The sequence below is a fragment of the Paramisgurnus dabryanus genome, chromosome 24 (assembly GCF_030506205.2).
Source record: "Paramisgurnus dabryanus chromosome 24, PD_genome_1.1, whole genome shotgun sequence".
Lineage (NCBI taxonomy): Eukaryota > Metazoa > Chordata > Actinopteri > Cypriniformes > Cobitidae > Paramisgurnus > Paramisgurnus dabryanus.
The window spans coordinates 704,241-726,317 of NC_133360.1; the positions used below are offsets into that span (position 1 = coordinate 704,241).

Genomic DNA, 22,077 nt, shown 5'->3' on the forward strand with positions numbered 1-22,077 from the left:
CTCAGAGACGTGTCAGAATTAGTTGACCCTCTTGACCCTTTGCAAATTGAAGCAGCCAATGGAACAGAAATGCCATATGTCGGATGGCTTGAAGTGTCCTTTAAACTTACTGCTGATGATGGTGCGCTGTTAATACCCATGCTAGTGTTGAAAGGCAAACAGCAGCAATGTCCTATTATTGGCTTTAATGTCATCGAACGCCTTGTCCTAGATAGCTTGCAAGATCAAACAAAACATGTGGATAAAAACAACCTTGTGAAGACAGTGAGAATGGCTTTTCCTCATCTCAGGAAAAACAAAGCAAAAACCTTTATTAATGCAGTGAGTGTAGGACAGACATGTGACCATAATGTGAAGACAGTAAATGAGAGAGTCACTGTGCCTAAACGTACCTCTATCCAAATCGAGTGTCGAGTACAGGCCCCGCCATTCAGGGATGACAAGACTCTTATATTTGAACCCGATGAGAACCCACGTTGGCCTGAAGGACTAGAGTTCTGTGACACTCTTGTGTCAGTGAAGGCAGGGATGACCCCAAAAATTATTGTTAGTGTGCAAAATCCTACAAATCATGACATTGTGCTGCCAGGAAGGACTGTTATTGGAACCGTACAGTCGGCCAGATCAGCGTATCCTGCCAACACATTTAAAACAGATATCCTACCAACAGCATCCATTCACCATGTCCAGGCTCAGAATTCTAGTGAAGGTATACCTACCCAAGAGCATTGGGAACCTCCTGTTGATTTGACTCACCTTAATGAACACCAGAGGCAGATAGTCAGTCAGATGCTGAGAGAAGAGTCAGGGTCATTTTCCAGGTCTGATAATGACATAGGCTGTGTGGAGAACCTGCAGATGGACATTTCACTAAAAGACAATGAGCCAGTGTCAAAAACATACCTCTCTGTTCCAAAACCTTTATACAGAGAAATGAAAGACTATTTACAGGACTTGATAGCACAAGGGTGGGTTGAAAAGTCGATGTCTTCTTACTCCTCCCCAGTCGTTTGTGTTAGGAAAAAAGACGGTACTCTGCGCTTATGCATTGACTATAGGGAGCTCAACAAGAAAACCTATCCAGATCGCCACCCCATCCCCAGAGTACAGGACATTATGGACACCCTGGGAGGAAACACCCTCTTTTCACTGTTGGATCAGGGTAAGGCGTACCACCAGGGATTCATGGCAAAGGGAAGTAGACATTTGACAGCTTTTGTCACCCCGTGGGGCCTATATGAATGGGCCCGGATCCCATTCGGACTCATGAACGCACCTGCAGCATTCCAACGTTGCATGGAACAGTGCTTAGAGGGCTTGAGGGACGAAATATGTGTGCCATATCTCGACGATGTTCTTGTGTTTAGCAGAACGTTTGAGGATCATGTCAATGATGTCAGGAAGGTGCTGCAACGACTGAGGGAGCATGGGATAAAACTTAAACCCAGAAAATGTGACCTGTTTAAGACAGAAGTGCGGTACCTCGGGAGAATTGTGTCTGCTGAGGGAAACAGAATGGACCCTGCTGATACTGCTGCGGTAAGAACCCTGAAAGAAAAGCAACCCGGTACTGTTGGCGAGTTGAGGGCAATTCTAGGACTGTTGAGTTATTACCGGCAGTACATCAAGGATTTTTCACGTATTGCCAGTCCCTTGTATGACCTCCTCAAAGCACCTGTCGAGACTGAAACCCTACAAAATATAAAGAGAAAGTGGCAAACAAAACGAAACAGTAGAGGAGTTCCATCCAACACACCCATTGAGTGGGCTGACGTACATCAGACCATATTGGAACGGTTGATAGACTGTCTCATTCAGCCTCCTGTTCTAGGTTTCCCAGAATTTTCCCAGCCATTCACTCTCCATACTGATGCTTCCAGTCAGGGGCTAGGGGCGGTATTATATCAAAGACAGGATGGAAAGCTACGTGTGATTGCTTATGGTTCCCGTACTTTGACAGCAGCGGAGAAGAATTATCACTTGCACTCAGGCAAGTTAGAGTTTCTAGCCCTAAAGTGGGCGATCACAGAAAAATTTCGTGACTACCTATACTATGCACCATTCTTCACTGTCTACAGTGACAATAATCCACTCACTTATGTGTTGTCCACTGCTAGACTGAATGCAACAGGTTGTCGGTGGGTGGCAGAACTAGCCGATTTCCATTTTACAATAAAATACCGCCCTGGCAAAGAAAATATTGATGCGGACAGTTTGTCCAGAATGCCGCTGGATGAGGAGACGTTTATGAAAGAATGTTCAGAGGAAATGTCATATGATGTGATTGGAGCAGCGACACAAGCAGTGGAAAGTCAAGAAGAGTCCAGTGCATCTTGGTCCATGGGTATCTCAGCTGAATGTGGAATGCTAACTACAGACACCTTACTCAGTCCACTAACAGCAGGACAAATCAAACAAGACCAGAGGGATGACCCCACTGTTGGACCTGTGTTTCAGTTTAAACAGACAGGAGATAAACCATCAGGTCACAAATTAAGACAGCTCAGTCCGCAGATCACATGCCTTCTTAGAGAGTGGGACAAACTGGACATCAATGAAAGTGGGATATTGTACAGGAAGACCACAAACAGAAAACAACTAGTGCTTCCAGAAAAATATAAAAGTACTGTGTTAAAGGAACTTCACGATGAAATGGGCCACCAAGGTGTAGACAGGACAACGTCACTGATACGAGACCGGTTTTACTGGCCCTATATGCAACAAGAGATAGAAGATTATGTTGCAAGGAAGTGTGCATGCCTCAAACACAAGAAGCCAAGTCGTGAGACAAGAGCCCCGCTGACGAGCATTGTCACCACTCAACCGTTTGAGCTTGTCTCAGTGGATTTTTTGCATCTTGACAAATGTAAAGGTGGCTATGAATATATTCTTGTAATCATTGACCACTTTACACGTTTTGCCCAGGCATATGCTACAACTTCAAAATCAGGAAAAACAGCAGCAGACAAAATATTTAATGACTATGCACTAAGATTTGGCTTTCCCACAAGAATCCACCACGATCAGGGTGGTGAATTCGAAAATCAACTGTTCACACAACTGAAAAAATACTGTGGAGTTGCTGGGTCGAGAACTACTCCCTACCACCCCCAAGGGAACGGACAGGTGGAACGGTTTAACCGAACACTACTCCAGATGTTAAAGACGCTCACAGAGAGACAGAAAAGTAACTGGAAAGACTCACTAAACAAACTGACCTACGCATACAATTGCACTCGCAGCGAAGTGACTGGGTTTTCCCCCTTCTACTTACTGTACGGACGCTCTCCACGGTTGCCAGTTGACATGTTATTCAACCTGAACTCAGAACAAGGAAACTGTAATCACCATCAATACATGGAAAAATGGAAGCAGGGCATGGAGGAAGCTTATGAGATCACAAGAGAGAATGCTCACAAAGCTACAATCAGAAGTAAGAGACATTATGACAGTAAAGTTAAAAGCTCAGTGCTACAGCCTGGAGACCGTGTTTTAATCAGGAACATGACACCTCGTGGTGGTCCAGGAAAACTGAGAAACCATTGGGAGGATACTATTCACACAGTTGTGCGTCAAGTGAGTCCAGAAATCCCTGTTTATGAACTCAGACCTGAGAAAGGAAAAGGGAGATCAAGGATTTTACATCGTAATCTTCTCCTCCCATGTGACCACCTGCCACTCGAAACGACAGTGCAGCCACGAGCAAGAAAAAGAAATGTGGAGCAAACTGAGGAAGCGGAGCAGTCGGAAGAAGAGGACGATACAGATGAGTATTATCCAGTGTCACTTCAGCAGCAAGTTGAACTGTGCGTACCTGAGACAATAAACCCTAAGAATAGTACACCCCCAGAACCTGAATGCACACAGTATGAGGAAAATATGTCACCTGAGCCAGATAAAGAACAAGGAACGACAAACCAAATGGAAAATTCGCTAGAGAGAGAGAACAGTTTTGTCGAGGGTATGTCTACAGAGGAAGCTGTCCCCTTGCTTATTTCAAGTGACCCCAGTGGTGAGGAGCTTCAACGGCCCAGACGAGAGCACAGACGGCCGAGGGTTTTCACATATGATAGGCTTGGCTCACCAACTTGCCAGAACATTAGGGCATTACAACAACAAGGCTGGATGGTTCCATGGACATACATTGCACAGCCACATCACTTTCAATATGTCCGGTATTAAAAACATTTAAATGGACTGTTGAACTGAGAGATTGCATACATTACACTCAGAATGAACTGTTCAGCCCATAATCCACATTTAAATGGACTGTTGAACTGAGAAATTGCATATACATTACACTCAGAATGGACTGTTCAACACGCAATGCATGTTCAAATGGACTGTTGAACATAAGATGGACTGTGGTTACACTTTACATACACATTTACATGACACTGTTGCAGTGAATCACACCACACTCATGGACTTTTGTTAAAGGGGAGTGTAATTGACGTGAAAATGTTGCACAAACAGAACTGTTAACAAGGCAGTAGTGTGCCTAAGTGGACACAAAACAAAGACATTAAGAGATTTTGGGTACTTACCTGTGTTTGAAGGAATGTATGAAAAGAGTTCCAGTTTGTAATATTGCACTATATATAATACAATGTAACAGAAGTGTTAATCTGAAATAACGGTGCATTGTATGTATGGTTTATGTATGTATGGTACTCCTTATTTGCACTTAAGGTCAAAGGTTACATTCAGATGTTGGGGACAACATTTATTTTGAGGGGGAGTATGTGACAAGTGTGTTCTTAATTAATTATTCAATTTACAGTAGTCTGTTACATTAATTATTATATTGTGTTCCTAATTCATTATTTAACTATATTGTGTTCCTAATTCATTATTTAGTTTACAAAAGTCCGTTATATTAATGGTTATATATGAGTACGTATTAAGTTTGTCACTGTTAAAACTAGTAATATTAAGAAGTGAAATGCAGATCATACTGATCCTTGTCTGTATGGGTTGATTATTCGTCAATGTAGTGGTAATGCCTCGGGGTTTCGGTAGGGGGAGCCGAATCACCTGTGCACGCGTCTCTGCCTCATTCAATACAGACGAGTGAAGGCAAGAGCTGCATGCGTGTGTGTTTCTTCATCTCTTTCTTACTATTTTCCCCTTTTTAAGGTAATTACCATGACAAAGCAATATAGAACTTGACAATATGTTGTAAATATATTTCGTTATGGTATTGTGGTTTTATATGAGTAAAAGACATGTTTTGTATTGTTTAAAGAGTTTAATGTAAATAGAGAAGATGTGTAGCTTTATGCTAGCAACCGGGCACCTCGTGGCTCCGTCATGTCTAAATCTCACCATATATGAGTGTTTACTGCGTCATTGGTGTTTAAGCTAAAGACTGCTACATTTACATTCACATTTTTGTTGTAAAGGTTGTGTATTTATCCATAAGGGTGAGTTTATGCAATGTTGAAACAATGAATACTGTTAAGAATATAATTAATTTGAGTGTTATGTGAGAATTAATTTTAAAAATGGAGTATTAAAATGTCATTTGATTATTTTATTTAAAACAATTTACATTTCATATGGTAATTTAGTTAAAAAGTTTAGGAAGCATTAAAAAGGTGCTTGTTACTCTGGTGAGTGAATTAATGTTAAAATGTATGTTCTTTTGTATACATTGTGTAAAAGCTGATTCAATACAGACGAGTGAAGGCAAGAGCTGCATGCGTGTGTGTTTCTTCATCTCTTTCTTACTATTTTCCCCTTTTTAAGGGTACAACAAGTGCTCAACTATTCCAGCATCCACACATGTGATTTAGTAGACAAATCTTCTTTCTGATACGATGTAATCACAAGTCAAATGGATATTTATCACAAAAATTATCACAATAAATCTCCAGCTTGTGTTTTAGATTCATTTGAAGTCACCATTATTGTGATTAGTGTTTCCTTTAGTTAGGTGTTTGTCCCTTGACCTTCACTAAACTAACTCTCCAATATTAGCAGTTGCAACAGTGTTTCAATAAAAGCACTTGTTTGTTGCTTGATGTAGAAAAAATCTTATCAACCCACCTAAAATTGCTTGTTTTAAAAATATTAATATATGATATGATATGAAAAAGGTAAAGAAAAAAAGCATAAAAAATGTTTCTCTATGCAAATGACACAGTTTAGGATAAGGGTGCTTTGATTCTATAGTTGTTTTTTATTTTTTTTAGAGAGACTTCATGACTTCGGATACAAATCTCAACAATGGTGACAGTAAATGGTAAGAAAGTTGCACAACTGTGTCATGTTGCAATGCATGATGGGAGTTATGAAAGAGTTTTCTACAATCCTGGTACCCAGCATGCATTGCGGCATGAAGCTTTGTTGTTGATTGTCACCATGGTTGAGTTTTATAGGGTGATTGTTGATGTCATGAAGCTTTGTTGTTTATTGTCACCATGATTGAGTTTTATAGGGTGATTGTTGATGTCTCAGTGTGTCTGATTAACACCACAGATTAGATTTGTGTAAAAAAATTAACTTTTAAGGGTCTGGATTTACAGCATAGGAACATCACAGGTTTGACTGAACATAAAAAAATGTAACTTACATTTAGTGTTTTTTTTTAGTTTGAGATCAGTGAATCACAATATTTAACAACTACTGTAGCACACCAACAGTTTATAACTTCATCTGTGTCACCTCCATCTGCTCCAACAGATGTGTTTAATAAACACAATAAACAAAAGAAGGCCAACTCTAATCTTCAAGACTCAAGTGCCCAACTAATGGAAACACTAATCGGGACAATGGTGACTCACTTTATTAACCAGAAATACAGCTGTTGTATAGAGATTAAACTTATCATCCATGTAACTCTACAAGCAAGTTGTAACTTTAAGTTTCAAACACAGATGATGATAGAGAGGCAAAAGTTAAAGATGGCAGCTTTTTACTCTGCTTCAGTGTAACTTTTTAAAACTCTGTAAGATAGACTCATATATACACACAGCAGTTTTTATATATCTATTGCATTTAATATGTTGACCTTTTTCATTATTTTAGTATTACTTTCTCCAGAAAAATAAAATAAAAACTTAGAGACAGGAACAATTCTAAAATTAAGTTGATTTGACATGAAATGACCAGCAGGTGTTCACCATTAATGTCTTAATCATCACTTCATTACCTCATTAACTTTAACACTGATTCAGTGTAAATTTAACACCCTGTAGAGTGGGACCATATATGCTCCCAGCAGTGTTAATTTAACACTAGGAGTTTTACTGTGTAACTCAAGGATTAATGAGATTACCCCCCCGCCAAAAAAAGATATTCTCCTCCCTGAAAATTGGCATCCAATGAGTTTACTAAGCAGTGACTATAAAATATTTGCTCTCATTTTAGCTACAAGACTAAATCTGTAATTAGACACAATTACTGACAAAACACAACATGGCTTTATAAAAAATAGGCACATAACAAATAACATTAGGTTACTTTTAAATATTTTGGACTACCCTGAATTTGTTGTAGCTAATGGTTTTATTCTATTTGTAGATTTATAGGTTTTTGATTCTGTGGAACACCAGTTTATTTTTGAATCACTCAAAAAGTTTGGTTTTGTAGATTACTTTTCATTAAGACAATTAAAACTCTATATAAGAATAATAACAGCTCAGTTAAGTTAAATCCAAATTTAAAGCCAATACCGTTCAAAGAGTTTCTATTATTGAGAGAAAATTGATTATAACTAAACTAGCAGAAGACACTATTTGTTCCAGTAGTCTCTAAATTACAACAAGTCTGCTATTACCTATTGATAATGTAAACAGTCTTATGTATTTGTTTACAGTAGTAAATGTGTTAATAAAGTGCTAGTCATTTGTCCGAGATTAGCTATCATTTAATTTTGCATGAATTATGAAACTTCTCAGTAGTTCTCTGGGAAGTATGAAAAAATGGTAGTTATTGATTAGTTAATAGTGAACTACCAGTTAATCAGTAGTTACTAGATTAATATTGTTTAACAACTCATTTGTTCCTGTGTAGTTATTTATTAATAATGGATAAGTATTTTAAAGTGTTACCGAAAAGTCTTATTGTGGCATTCCTGTGAAAACGTATGTTTATTATTGGTCTTGTGAGAGACATATACTTAAGCAATTTAAGGGACTTAAACTTTAAGCTTTATTTATTTAAGCTAATTTATAGAATAAATATTTTCTTGTAAAATTTTAAACGGATATAAATGTCAATTGTAGCCTTTACAATTCTTTTAAAGACAGCCACAGTATTTATTGTAAGTATTTGCAATGTGGTATTTTTGGAAATAGATTCTTGACTTCATTGCTTAAAATTGACAAAAAAACTATAATGAAAACATGCACTATTAGGTCTATGTGTAAATCAGAAGGACAAACAAATTCACACACATTTGATTAATTTGATTACTTTAATGGCTAAAATCCATATACACATGTGTAAATTCTATGGCTGAAAGGAAAAAATAACACGCTATATTGAATTAATATTACCCTAAAAAAAAAAAAAAAACAGGACATTTGTCAGATTCTACAGGCATTTAACTATTTTCATCCTTTTGTATAATATTACAAATATTAAAAGCTGTTACTGCTGTTGCGCATCATTTACGCTGAGCGTAGTTGCACCTGGTCGTAGTTTTAGCTGCAACAGGGGTAAATATTTTTTACAAAGCCGGAAGTTGCAAAGCCTGACAAAGGGCTTACAGCCAACTATTTTACATCCAGCTGGCGCAACCGGCCCTAGATGGCTCATGGCCTGTGTTTGGCATCACTGGCAGACACTACAGTTTCTATTTGTGGATTTGGGCTCTATGGGTAGAAAGATCAAGGTTCATAAAAGACGCCATTTAATTTTTGGCATCTGTTAACCAAGCTCCAATGACCCTAGAAATCTGGGTCACCGCTGCACGACCCGACACCAAATGCTGTATCAGTGCATCTCCTGGCAGATCCCCAGTCAAGATTTATCCTCATGAAACTATGTGACCGATAATGAACCTGACACCACAGACAGCCAGACGAAAGTGCTGGAAGGAAAACAAAGCTTAATATAAAACAGAGAACACTATTAATAGTGATTCATTTGTTTTGTTGAATCAGCTGTTTGTGTGCCCTTGTGTATTAGTTTAGTATCTAGTTTAGTGTGTAAAAGTTCATGTTAGATTGTGAAAAGAAGAAGAATGTTTGCTTTGAAAATAACTGCAATAAAATTCAACAAAACTAAATACAAATTACCTAAGTGTTTCAGTAAAACTTATCAAAGAACCTTAACTAATAACACAAACAATATTTGTTAAAAAACAAAAGTTGATACACATTCAATTTTCTACGAGTCACATACAATGCTTGTGAGTGTTTATAAAAGTCATTAAATATCCCCAATTATCATGACTTGCATCAAGATGTAAATACATGATGCCCATAACAAATACAGATCTATAAATGGCAAAGTGTTGCAACACATTTACAGTGAATTAACATGACCAAATAGAGCTGATGGATTCTGCTGTGTACACTAAAGCATCTCTATATAAGAAAGAAGTTTTGCCCACTTCAACAAGACCTCACACAGATCCATCCACGGTAAGAAAATTTACTACACCTGTATTTGCTATAGGTTAGATCGATCATAACAAACCATACTAAATTATACTGAACTATACTATACACAACTGTATTATGCTATAATACAATATACCATACTATATTATACCATACTTCACTACACTATACCATACTACACTACACTATACTGAGCTATACTATACTCAACTGTATTGTGCTATAATACAATATTTCATACTACACTATACCACAATAAACTACACTGAGCTATACTGTACTATACTAAAAATATATTTGACAGCTATCTTCTATATGTTTAGTGAACAAGACCCTGAACATCATTTCTCTGAACTGAGGCTGTGAAAAAGGTAAAACAAAAGTTTCTGTTTGTATGATTTAATGAATAAACATGCATGTAGAGTTCAGACTCAGTAGAAACCCTGGCACTGATTTAATGTGATTCAGAAAACAAACATCTTAACACAACTGACTGAACGCTCCTGTAAACATCCCTATGCTACAAATCCATAAAATGATTATTTGAGCTTTCATACAATACAAATTTCTTTTATGTAAGATAAACATGGCTACTTAGAAGATCATGTTTAACATGTTTGACATGTTTTATTCACTTTAACATTTAATTTGTGTTATTTAATCGTTTCAATGACTTCAATTTTGAAATGTGGAAAATGGTCATGGTAAAGAATGACAATGTGTGTTTCTGTCAGAGTATGAATGTAAGTTTTGCTGAAATTCAAAGAAAAGAATCATGAAATACAAATGATTTTTTATTTCTATAATAGATCAGCACAAGTCATCATGGGAGACGGTGAGATGGAGTGTTTTGGCCCGGCGGCCATTTACCTCCGTAAACCAGAGAGAGAGAGGATTGAGGCTCAGAACGCCCCGTTTGATGCCAAAACAGCCTTCTTTGTATCCGATCCAGATGAGATGTTCCTGAAGGGTACTCTTGTTAGTAAAGAGGGTGGCAAAGCTACCGTCAAAACTCAGAGTGGAAAAGTATGTTCATTTCATCTTTTACTGTTATTAATATCTCAAGTCATGTCTAACTCATCCTGATAACTGTTGTTGTTTATTATCAGACTGTCACCGTCAAAGAAGATCAAATCTTTCCCATGAATCCACCAAAGTTTGACAAAATTGAGGACATGGTCATGATGACCCACCTCAATGAGGCCACTGTGCTGTATAATCTCAAAGAGCGTTACGCAGCATGGATGATCTATGTAAGTCTAACAACATCACTATTAATATCTGTGATGAGGTTGATGTTGAACACAGATCTCTGTTTCAGACCTACTCTGGTTTATTCTGCGCCACCGTCAATCCATACAAATGGCTGCCAGTGTACGATGCAGTTGTTGTGGCCGGTTACAGGGGCAAGAAAAGAGTTGAAGCTCCTCCCCACATCTTTTCCATCTCTGACAACGCCTACCAGTTCATGCTCACCGGTCAGACACTCTTAATAAAGTTTTTAAACAAATAACTAAAAATGTTTTCTAGTGAACACAAAACTAAACCTAACCATTTTTAACTTTCTAGTTTGTGTACGATTTCTCAGTGCACATTAATTCTAAATATAACATGTTGTAACATGTAAAATCTCATCGTAATGAAATAACATGCTCTGCTACTAAACAACTTTTAACACATTTCCTCAGATCGTGATAACCAGTCTATCCTAATTACGTGAGTTTAGATCTTTTCTAATATTTATTTATAATACATGACAACAATTTCTATTCATTTCTACTATTATATTATGAATGTAAAGTGTCTTACATGTACGTTTTCACACTAAAGCGGAGAATCCGGCGCAGGAAAGACCGTCAACACCAAACGTGTCATCCAGTACTTTGCGACAATCGCTGTGGCTGGACCGAAGAGGGCAGAACCTGTTGCGGGAAAAATGCAGGTTAGCAAAGCACAATAGAGTAAAAAAAAACAAAGTTTAGTGACACAACTGTTCTACATGATGAAATTACTTGTATACGCCACAGGGATCGCTAGAGGATCAAATCATTGCAGCCAACCCCCTGCTGGAGGCTTATGGTAATGCCAAGACTGTGAGGAACGACAACTCGTCTCGTTTTGTAAGTTAAAGTCTGATGAAATGCATTATCATTTGTGTTATACCTTTCCAAGATGGCAGACATTCAAATGTGTCCTAAATAATGTTTCAGGGTAAATTCATCAGGATTCACTTTGGGACAACTGGGAAACTGGCGTCAGCTGATATTGAAACTTGTGAGTGGCACCGTTTCAAAACCAAAACATGTTTTATTGTTAAATAAGCATGAATATTAGTCATCTGAAGCCAATGTTCTCCTGTAAAGATCTGCTGGAAAAGTCAAGAGTAACATTCCAGCTGTCTGCTGAGAGGAGCTACCACATCTTCTACCAGCTCATGACTGGACACAAACCAGAACTGCTCGGTGAACACACATTTCATGCACAAATTCATGCATACTCATGCATAGATCCAATGTCTAAGAGCAGTGTTAATATAGTGCACATTAATTTTTTACAGAGGCACTTCTGATCACCACCAATCCTTATGACTATCCAATGATCAGCATGGGAGAAATCACTGTCAAGAGTATCGATGATGTGGAAGAGTTCATTGCCACAGATGTACGTGGTGGAGAACAACATTGTTATTATATATTTGCATGAGTAGAAATGATGCTAGTGCATAAGATATTTTTTTTTAAACAACTTACTCGAGTGTTTACAACAAACAGACTGCTATCGACATTCTGGGCTTTACTGGTGAGGAGAAAGCAGCTATCTACAAGCTGACAGGTGCTGTGATGCATCATGGCAGCATGAAGTTCAAGCAGAAGCAGAGAGAGGAGCAGGCTGAACCTGATGGCACTGAGGGTGAGAGATGAACTATCTGAAGAGAGATGATAATCGTATCACTGTACAAGCAATCATTTACTGACCATTATCCCCCAAACTTTGCTTTTTTATAGAGGCTGATAAAATCGCCTACCTCATGGGCCTGAACTCTGCAGACCTGCTGAAAGCTGTGTGTTACCCCAGAGTGAAGGTTGGAAATGAGTATGTGACCAAAGGTCAAACTGTACCACAGGTGATGATGACTAACACAATCAATGTCTATTGAAAAGACAAAATCTAAAATCATCTTAGATCAACTTCATGACCTCTGTACACCCTTTCATAGGTGAATAACACAGTCAGCGCTCTGTGCAAGTCAGTTTATGAGAAAATGTTCTTGTGGATGGTCGTCCGTATCAATGAGATGTTGGACACAAAGCAGGCCAGACAGTTCTACATTGGTGTGCTGGACATTGCTGGATTTGAGATCTTTGATGTGAGAATAATTTACTAATACGTTTCTAAGAATCAAAATAAAAACATAGTGATATAAGAGTGAGAATTTGCTTGTGTTGAAATGTCAGTACAACAGCTTGGAGCAGCTCTGCATCAACTTCACCAACGAGAAACTGCAACAGTTTTTCAATCATCACATGTTTGTGCTGGAGCAAGAGGAGTACAAGAAAGAAGGCATTGAATGGGCGTTCATTGACTTTGGAATGGACTTAGCTGCCTGCATTGAGCTTATTGAGAAGGTAAAAATAAAGATGACAAAACAATGTTTATATTATGTACTTGTGATTAAGCTTGAGTATTTCTCCACCAGCCAATGGGCATCTTCTCCATCCTTGAAGAGGAGTGCATGTTCCCCAAAGCCACAGACATGAGCTTCAAAAACAAGCTGCACGATCAGCATCTCGGCAAATGTGCAGCTTTTCAGAAGCCCAAACCTGCCAAAGGCAAGGCAGAAGCTCACTTCTCTCTGGTGCACTATGCCGGCACTGTTGACTATAACATTACTGGCTGGTTGGAAAAGAACAAGGATCCACTGAACGACTCAGTTGTGCAACTCTATCAGAAGTCATCAGTCAAACTGCTGTCCCTCCTGTATGCCGTTAGTGCAGGCGAAGGTAAGAATGATATAACAAGTGATGACAATACAATCATTATAAGATTAATTATAATATTATATATTTATTAACCTGTATCGCCTTCACACAAAACAGCTGAAGCTGCTGGAAAGAAGGCAGGCAAGAAGAAGGGTGGTTCATTCCAGACCGTGTCTGCACTGTTTAGGGTAAGTTTTCTCGACCGCAGGTAAAATTTTGTATTTCAAGTTAGATTACTGTCTAAGTCAACACACAACAATATTGATTCTACAGGAGAACTTGGGCAAGCTGATGACAAACCTGAGGAGCACTCACCCTCACTTTGTCCGCTGCCTGATTCCCAACGAGTCCAAGACTCCAGGTAAAGACTCCTGAAACAAAGGTGAAATGATTGTTTAAGTTATTTTGGAGACTTATGGTCATCTCTGTTTTAGGTCTGATGGAGAACTTCCTGGTTATCCATCAGCTGAGGTGTAATGGTGTGCTGGAGGGTATTAGAATCTGCAGAAAGGGTTTCCCCAGCAGAATCCTCTATGGTGACTTCAAGCAAAGGTATTTTGTTTAAACAATCACAGTCCAACATTAATCTCACTACAAATACAGTCAAGACCCATCATTAATGTTTCAAAACACTTGATTTCAGATATAAAGTATTGAATGCTAGTGTCATCCCTGAGGGACATTTCATGGACAACAAGAAAGCTTCAGAGAAACTCTTGGGCTCTATTGACGTCGATCACAACCAGTATAAGTTTGGACACACCAAAGTATGTGATAGAAATGTATTTGAATTTTAAAGTCATTCTAGGTAGACAGAGGCTTCCATGTTTATGTCAAGGTTAAAATAAATGTTGTGGTGTGACTGCAGGTGTTCTTCAAAGCTGGACTGCTGGGTGCTCTTGAGGAGATGAGAGATGAGAAACTAGCAGCACTGGTAACCATGACTCAGGCCCTTTGTCGTGGATATGTCATGAGGAAGGTGTTTGTCAAGATGATGGAAAGGAGGTACAATGCACTTACATAACTGTTTAGAAAACAAATAAAATGAAATGGTTTCAAAGAGTGGTGTTAACAAATGTTGTTACATTTTACAGAGAATCCATTTTTACCATCCAATACAACATCCGCTCATTTGTGAATGTGAAACACTGGCCATGGATGAAGCTTTACTTCAAAATCAAACCTCTTCTGAAGACTGCAGAGACAGAAAAAGAAATGGCATCCATGAAGGAGAACTACGAGAAAATGAAGGAGGATCTAGCCAAGGCACTATCGAAAAAGAAGGAGCTTGAGGAGAAAATGGTGTCACTCATGCAGGAGAAAAATGATCTCCAACTGCAAGTAGCATCTGTGAGTGATGCAATGCTTATACTCTTATTTCTATTGATATTGATGTCAATAGGATCAAGAAATTAACCTTATCCCCATTGCAATATATAGGAAGCTGATAGTCTCAATGATGCTGAGGAGAGATGTGAAGGTCTTATCAAAAGTAAGATCCAGTTCGAGGCCAAACTCAAAGAGGCAACCGAGAGACTGGAGGATGAGGAGGAGATCAATGCTGAACTGACTGCTAAAAAGAGGAAACTGGAAGATGAATGCTCTGAACTGAAGAAAGATATCGATGACCTGGAGCTCACCTTGGCCAAAGTGGAAAAGGAGAAACATGCAACTGAAAATAAGGTTCACATTTAATCACATCTTCCTAACACAGCTCATGTGTTAATACTTGAGAAGAAAAACACTGAACAATGCTTTGAATTTAGGTGAAAAACCTGACTGAGGAGATGACCTCCCAGGATGAGACCATTGCCAAGCTGACCAAAGAGAAGAAAGCCCTCCAAGAGGCACACCAGCAAACCCTTGATGACCTTCAGGCAGAGGAAGACAAAGTCAACTCTCTGACTAAAGCCAAGACAAAACTTGAGCAGCAAGTGGATGACGTAAGATGTTTGACATGATAATTAGACCATAAATAAATGAAAGAAATTGATCTGATTGTAAGAGATTCTAATGTACTGGCTATTGGGAACAGCTTGAGGGTTCATTGGAGCAAGAAAAGAAACTCCGTATGGACCTTGAGAGAGCCAAGAGAAAGCTTGAGGGTGATCTGAAACTGGCCCAGGAATCACTAATGGACCTGGAGAATGACAAACAACAATCAGATGAGAAGATCAAAAAGTGAGTAACAGATAGAAAATTTGCAAATGTAAACAAATAAACATTTTACAAAATCTTAATTTTCTTGAAACAGGAAGGACTTTGAGATAAGTCAACTGATCAGCAAGATTGAAGATGAACAGTCCTTGGAGGTACAGCTTCAGAAGAAGATCAAAGAACTTCAGGTAATGTCTTTCATATGTTAAACTTAAGTACATAACTGGGGAATTCACACAGCCAGTATGAAAAGCTAAGTAGATATTTTAAAATCAGGCCCGTATTGAGGAACTGGAAGAGGAAATTGAGGCAGAACGAGCTGCTCGTGCTAAAGTAGAGAAGCTGAGAGCTGATCTCTCCAGGGAACTTGAAGAGATCAGCGAGAGGCTTGAGGAAGCTGGTGGTGCCACCGCTGCCCAGATTGAGATGAACAAAAAGCGTGAAGCAGAATTCATGAAGTTGCGTCGTGATCTGGAAGAGTCCACCTTGCAACATGAGGCTACAGCTGCTGCTCTCCGAAAGAAGCAGGCAGATAGCGTGGCCGAGCTCGGAGAACAGATTGACAACCTCCAGCGTGTCAAGCAAAAGCTGGAGAAGGAGAAGAGTGAGTACAAGATGGAGATTGATGACTTATCAAGCAACATGGAGGCTGTGGCCAAATCAAAGGTAATCACAAGTAGAGGATAATATAAAAATGTACATAGAAACAAAACGTGTAAAACACTTTTGTATTTTCTTAGGGAAACTTAGAGAAGATGTGCCGCACTCTTGAAGACCAACTGAGTGAAATCAAGTCCAAGAATGATGAAAATGTTCGCCAGCTCAATGACACGAGTGCCCAAAGAGCAAGACTTGCCACTGAGAATGGTTAGTGCACAACAAAATTATATTTTAAATAAAATTGTTCAATAGAATTATTAACACAAGTGGATGAACAGGTGAACTGGCTCGCCAGCTGGAGGAGAAAGAAGCTCTTGTTTCTCAGCTGACCAGAGGAAAACAGGCTTTCACTCAGCAGATTGAAGAACTAAAGAGACATGTTGAAGAGGAACTTAAGGTAAATCACAACATAGTGAAATGAGTTTTGCATTTCAAGAAAAACAAGGAGACATAGACTTCAATTTCAAATGAAACACGTTCGATTTCAGGCGAAGAACGCCCTGGCCCATGCTGTCCAGTCTGCTCGCCATGATTGTGATCTGCTCAGAGAGCAGTATGAAGAGGAGCAAGAGGCAAAAGGTGAACTTCAGCGTGGCATGTCTAAAGCCAACAGTGAGGTGGCTCAGTGGAGAGCAAAATATGAGACTGATGCTATCCAGCGCACTGAGGAGCTTGAGGATGCCAAGTAAACCAATGCAAAACATTTAAGTAAATTATTGAGCAATTCACATCTGATATACCAAGACATAATTTCATACAATTGTCCACAGGAAAAAGCTGGCCCAGCGTCTCCAGGATGCTGAAGAATCTGTTGAGGCTGTGAACTCCAAGTGTGCTTCTCTGGAAAAGACCAAGCAGAGATTGCTGGGTGAAGTCGAGGACCTCATGATTGATGTGGAAAGAGCAAATTCACTGGCTGCCAACTTAGACAAGAAACAGAGAAACTTTGACAAGGTAAGGAATACATGACATTTAAAAATCTAAACTTAATGAAATCCATGAACTTTAATGATTACGTTTCTATTTTTGTCAGGTCCTGGCAGATTGGAAACAGAAGTATGAGGAAGGTCAGGCTGAGCTAGAAGGTGCTCAGAAAGAAGCTCGTTCCCTCAGCACTGAGCTCTTCAAGATGAAGAACTCTTATGAAGAAACTCTTGATCACCTGGAGACTCTGAAGAGAGAGAACAAGAATTTGCAACGTAAATGGCACTTTTATTTACACTTTATCAAAAAAAGAAACATTGTAACTATAATCCTTAAATACTGTATTGTATACTTTTAGAGGAGATTTCTGACCTTACTGAGCAGCTTGGAGAGACTGGAAAGAGTATTCATGAATTAGAGAAAGCCAAGAAGACAGTGGAGATTGAGAAATCAGAGATCCAGACTGCACTGGAGGAAGCTGAGGTAAACCTACATTAACACCATGCAAAAATCTATTTCTCACCCATCTCACTCTTCTAGTATGTTAATAAAACCTCACTACTGTTTATCAGGGCACTCTGGAACATGAAGAAACCAAGATTGTTCGTATCCAGCTGGAGCTGACCCAGATCAAGAGCGAGATTGACAGAAAGATTGCTGAGAAAGATGAAGAGATTGAGCAGATCAAGAGGAACAGCCAACGAGTGATTGATTCCATGCAAACCACTTTGGACTCTGAGGTCAGGAGCAGAAACGACGCCCTAAGAGTCAAGAAAAAGATGGAGGGAGATCTTAATGAGATGGAGATTCAGCTGAGCCATGCAAACCGCCAGGCTGCTGAGGCCCAGAAACAGCTGAGGAATGTCCAAAGCCAACTCAAGGTAATCTTCCTTCCGTAAAATGTTTATTTGTGTGATTTTGAATCAACGCTTGAATACTGACACCTTAAACCTGCAACAGGATGCCCAACTGCACCTTGATGAAGCCGTCAGAGGACAGGAAGACATGAAGGAGCAAGTTGCCATGGTGGAGCGCAGGAATAACCTGATGCAAGCTGAGATTGAGGAGCTGAGAGTTGCATTGGAGCAAGCTGAGAGAGGCCGCAAAGTGGCAGAGCAGGAGCTTGTGGACGCCAGTGAGCGTGTGGGACTGCTGCATTCTCAGGTACAATGATTGTACAGTAACACTAAACTTGAGAACAACTGTTTGAAGGTAACAGTGAGATTTCTGACTGAAGCTGTTAATGTCTCACAGAATACAAGTCTTATTAACACCAAGAAGAAGCTTGAAGCTGATCTGGTCCAGGTTCAAGGTGAGGTGGATGATTCAGTCCAGGAGGCCAGAAATGCAGAGGAGAAAGCCAAGAAGGCCATTACTGATGTGAGTGTTTGCTACAATCTACTTTCATAGTAGAAATTCTTCTAAAGAGCACATGCAACTATATCAATCCCAAAATGAAGCTTTCGTGCATCTTTGTCCTAAAGCAAAGTTAATTATATTTGGGTCTCACTTCCAGGCTGCCATGATGGCTGAGGAGCTGAAGAAGGAGCAGGACACCAGTTCTCACCTGGAGAGGATGAAGAAGAACATGGAAATTACGGTCAAAGACCTGCAGCATCGTCTGGATGAGGCCGAAAGTCTGGCCATGAAAGGAGGAAAGAAACAGCTCCAGAAACTGGAGGCCAGGGTAGGTTTTAATGTTTATGTGCTCACAAGTCCTGACCATGGCAGGGATAATATTGGTTAAAACAACTGTTCACAGCTTTGCAATAACACTGAGAAGTGGATATTACTAACAAATATGGTTACCAGCACAAATAAAATGAACCAAAGAGAGTTAAACACTGAATACAGACACTTGAAGTGACAAAAAGACTTAGAAGTTTTAGTAATGTTACGCAAATATATCAGCACTCATGTCACTTTTGTAGTCAAATAAAGGAACAAAACTAACTGAATCATACTTCTTTACTGAAGGTGCGTGACCTGGAGTCTGAAGTTGAGTCTGAACAGAGACGTAGTGCTGAAGCTGTTAAAGGAGTGCGCAAATACGAAAGGAGAATGAAGGAACTCACATACCAGGTTCTTACCATCTGTACAGCAGTAACAACAGATGATTTAATCTACAATGCTGGAAAGTGATTTAACCTCTTTCACCTCTACAGACTGAAGAAGATAAGAAGAATGTGATGAGACTGCAGGATCTGGTGGACAAGCTGCAGATGAAAGTCAAGTCCTACAAGCGTCAAGCTGAGGAAGCTGTAAGTGGTGGTTTTGTGTTTAAACATTGTGACTTAGATCAACTTAAAATGTAATGAGTCAAATGAGAAGATCAAAAGTAACTAACAACATCAATCTTACTTTACAGGAGGAGCAGGCCAACACTCACCTGTCCAGGTACAGGAAGGTGCAGCATGAGATGGAGGAGTCACAGGAACGCGCTGATATTGCAGAGTCCCAGGTCAATAAGCTGAGAGTCAAGAGCCGTGAGATTGGGAAGGTGAGCGCCACCTGCTGGTACTGTAACCAAACTGCTACCTGAAATAAATGCATACATGCATGCTTACAGTGTGATTACAGGTTGAAAATTCTAAATGTAAAGTTTTTTATTAATTTAGTAAAATGCACAATAGGATACATTTACAAATGGTGTAAGATCCCTGTATATATAATAATTTAGTAAACTGTTTTTCTTTTTAGGGAAAAGACTTAGCAGAGTAAAACCCGAAGCCTGAATCACAACAGAAAGTAATCATAAAATATGAACTACTTGTAACTAATAAAAAGTTGTTGTGTTCTTACAATTGTGTTATTGCAGTTATTAAAACAATTGAAAAGTGAAACAAAAAACAACCCAAAACACCTGGCTGACGTGAAAAATATGAATGTCTTTATCTCACTGTCATGACTGCTGGGTGATCGATGGCTGTGTGATCTGTGTGTGTGTGTTGTTTACCTGTGGTGCCGGTTCCTCGTGTGTTCACTAACTCCGCCCCCTTGTTTCGGTAATTGTTCACCTGTGGTGTCTCGTTTACCTTTTCCTTTATATTGCACGTAGTCCTGTCTTTCGTTGCGCACTCATTGTTTTATCACAGTCCTGCTGCCCTGCCTTGTCTTGTCAGTCGCTCTCTGTCTCTTCCTCTTGTTACCCCAGGCTTGGTTTTCGGCGTTCGGGGACTCGTCTTCGCCCGGACCGCTCGCTTGTGGATTACTGGAACTCATTTACTTTGTTTGTCTCTCGGAACAGCTGGTTCGCTTCGTTTCTAGGCGGTATACCAGCTGTCTCTGTTTCTCATCGGTTTGCATCATCGCCTGTGAGTGGAGTACACCTTTTACCATTGTGGATTACATTGACTTTAATGACTGTTGTTTCTCGGAACCGCTGGTTCGCTTCGTTTTTAGGCGGTGACCAGTGGTTTCCGGGGTGGCTTCATCTACATCAGGATTTCACAGTGGATTACCCGTCTGAGAATTTGGATTTACCACCTTCCATCTCCGCCTGTCATCCACCTTCAGGGCGGCGTGTCTCATCCTTCTGTTGCGTGTGGTGAATGTGCTGGTGTTCTCGACAGAGTGCGTGGGTGGCTCTCTCTCTCCCTTCGGATCTGTACTGGACTATCGTGTAGCGCCGACTCACTCTCTCCTACTGTGGGAGTGCTTCATTCCCACAGTAGTGTTATCATCCAGAGTGAGTCAACGGGCGTGTGCCGTGTGTGGATCTACCAGTGACTTTGCTCTCCAGATCTCTCATTCTATTTTCTAAATAAATATTGTTAACTTGCACTTGACTCTGAAGTTTTTCCTGACACTCACCAATTCTTCTATAAACCCAGAAGTGAAAGACAGAAATTATACAAAGTTGCAGAAAGAGAAAAAAATCCCTTTCACATCAATAACAAACATCTGCACTACATGAACTACCAAATACAATCTATAAAAAAACATTCCTATTCATATAAATAAATTCATGGCAACACAGAGATTTTTACATAAACACAATAATATAAATACACGTCTTTGCATTAAATAATACTGAAAACTCAAATACAAACATTAAGAGATTATTTAAAGATGAGCTTTAAGCAGTCATTAAAATCAGAAACGGACTTTTAAAATACTTACAATCAATAAAAAGCAACAAAACATTTAAAAACCAAAACATTTCTAAAGTCTTCACCCAGGGCCCATTTCAATAAGGAGGTTCAAGCAACTCCATTAAACTTGAACTTTGAAGTTGGTTTTCCCTGAGATGTGAAACTCTTGAGTTTTCAGGTTCAGGTCAGATTTCGTTTAGGCAACTCTGAGTAAACTGACTCTGAGTCAAGCATGTGCACAAACCACTATGAAAAGCCATCATTAATTAAGCTCCAATATTAAGATAACCATGGCAACATCACGTGAAAAAGAGGCACGGATACTTTTCACTAGTAAAACTGGAAGTGCTGCTGCTAGTGTACAGTAATATAATTATTTAAAATATAATATACAAATTTAATTGTCTACACGACGACTGCAAATGGCGTTTCTGAAAATCCTTAACCTGGGAGGGGTTTTAAAAAATGTTTGGTTTCAGTGACGTGATACTGCATTTCTGTGTGAATGAACAGCCGAATCGCGTAAAAAAGTCACAGATATAAAAATACCCGTGTCCGTGTGAACAAGGCCTTGAACTGGGACTGGTTATCGAAATTGTCAAACTCGCTAAAGGGCATCTGTGATCCATTAAACTTGTCTTGTGTTAGAAATTTTAAACTTCCTAAACACAAATTTATTTTTAAAAG

General features: G+C 39.3%; 1 protein-coding gene across 1 annotated transcript; it reads left to right on the forward strand.

Moving 5' to 3' along the window:
* Positions 1-9,502: 9,502 nt before the first annotated feature.
* On the forward strand, positions 9,503-20,100 carry LOC135721071 (myosin heavy chain, fast skeletal muscle-like). Its single transcript, XM_065243199.2, has 41 exons — positions 9,503-9,596; positions 9,899-9,946; positions 10,385-10,601; positions 10,685-10,828; positions 10,897-11,053; positions 11,264-11,291; positions 11,406-11,517; positions 11,603-11,695; positions 11,786-11,849; positions 11,939-12,037; positions 12,133-12,236; positions 12,347-12,485; positions 12,581-12,699; positions 12,793-12,942; positions 13,031-13,201; positions 13,273-13,576; positions 13,673-13,743; positions 13,829-13,916; positions 13,990-14,107; positions 14,199-14,322; positions 14,424-14,560; positions 14,650-14,905; positions 14,996-15,238; positions 15,322-15,498; positions 15,591-15,736; positions 15,810-15,900; positions 15,989-16,378; positions 16,453-16,579; positions 16,651-16,769; positions 16,861-17,057; positions 17,143-17,326; positions 17,406-17,571; positions 17,655-17,779; positions 17,869-18,177; positions 18,257-18,460; positions 18,551-18,676; positions 18,813-18,983; positions 19,274-19,378; positions 19,462-19,557; positions 19,665-19,796; positions 19,997-20,100. Exons 3-41 carry the CDS (start codon positions 10,401-10,403, stop codon positions 20,015-20,017), a joined length of 5,808 nt encoding a protein of 1,935 aa, XP_065099271.1. The 5' UTR covers positions 9,503-9,596; positions 9,899-9,946; positions 10,385-10,400; the 3' UTR covers positions 20,018-20,100.
* Positions 20,101-22,077: the final 1,977 nt, after the last annotated feature.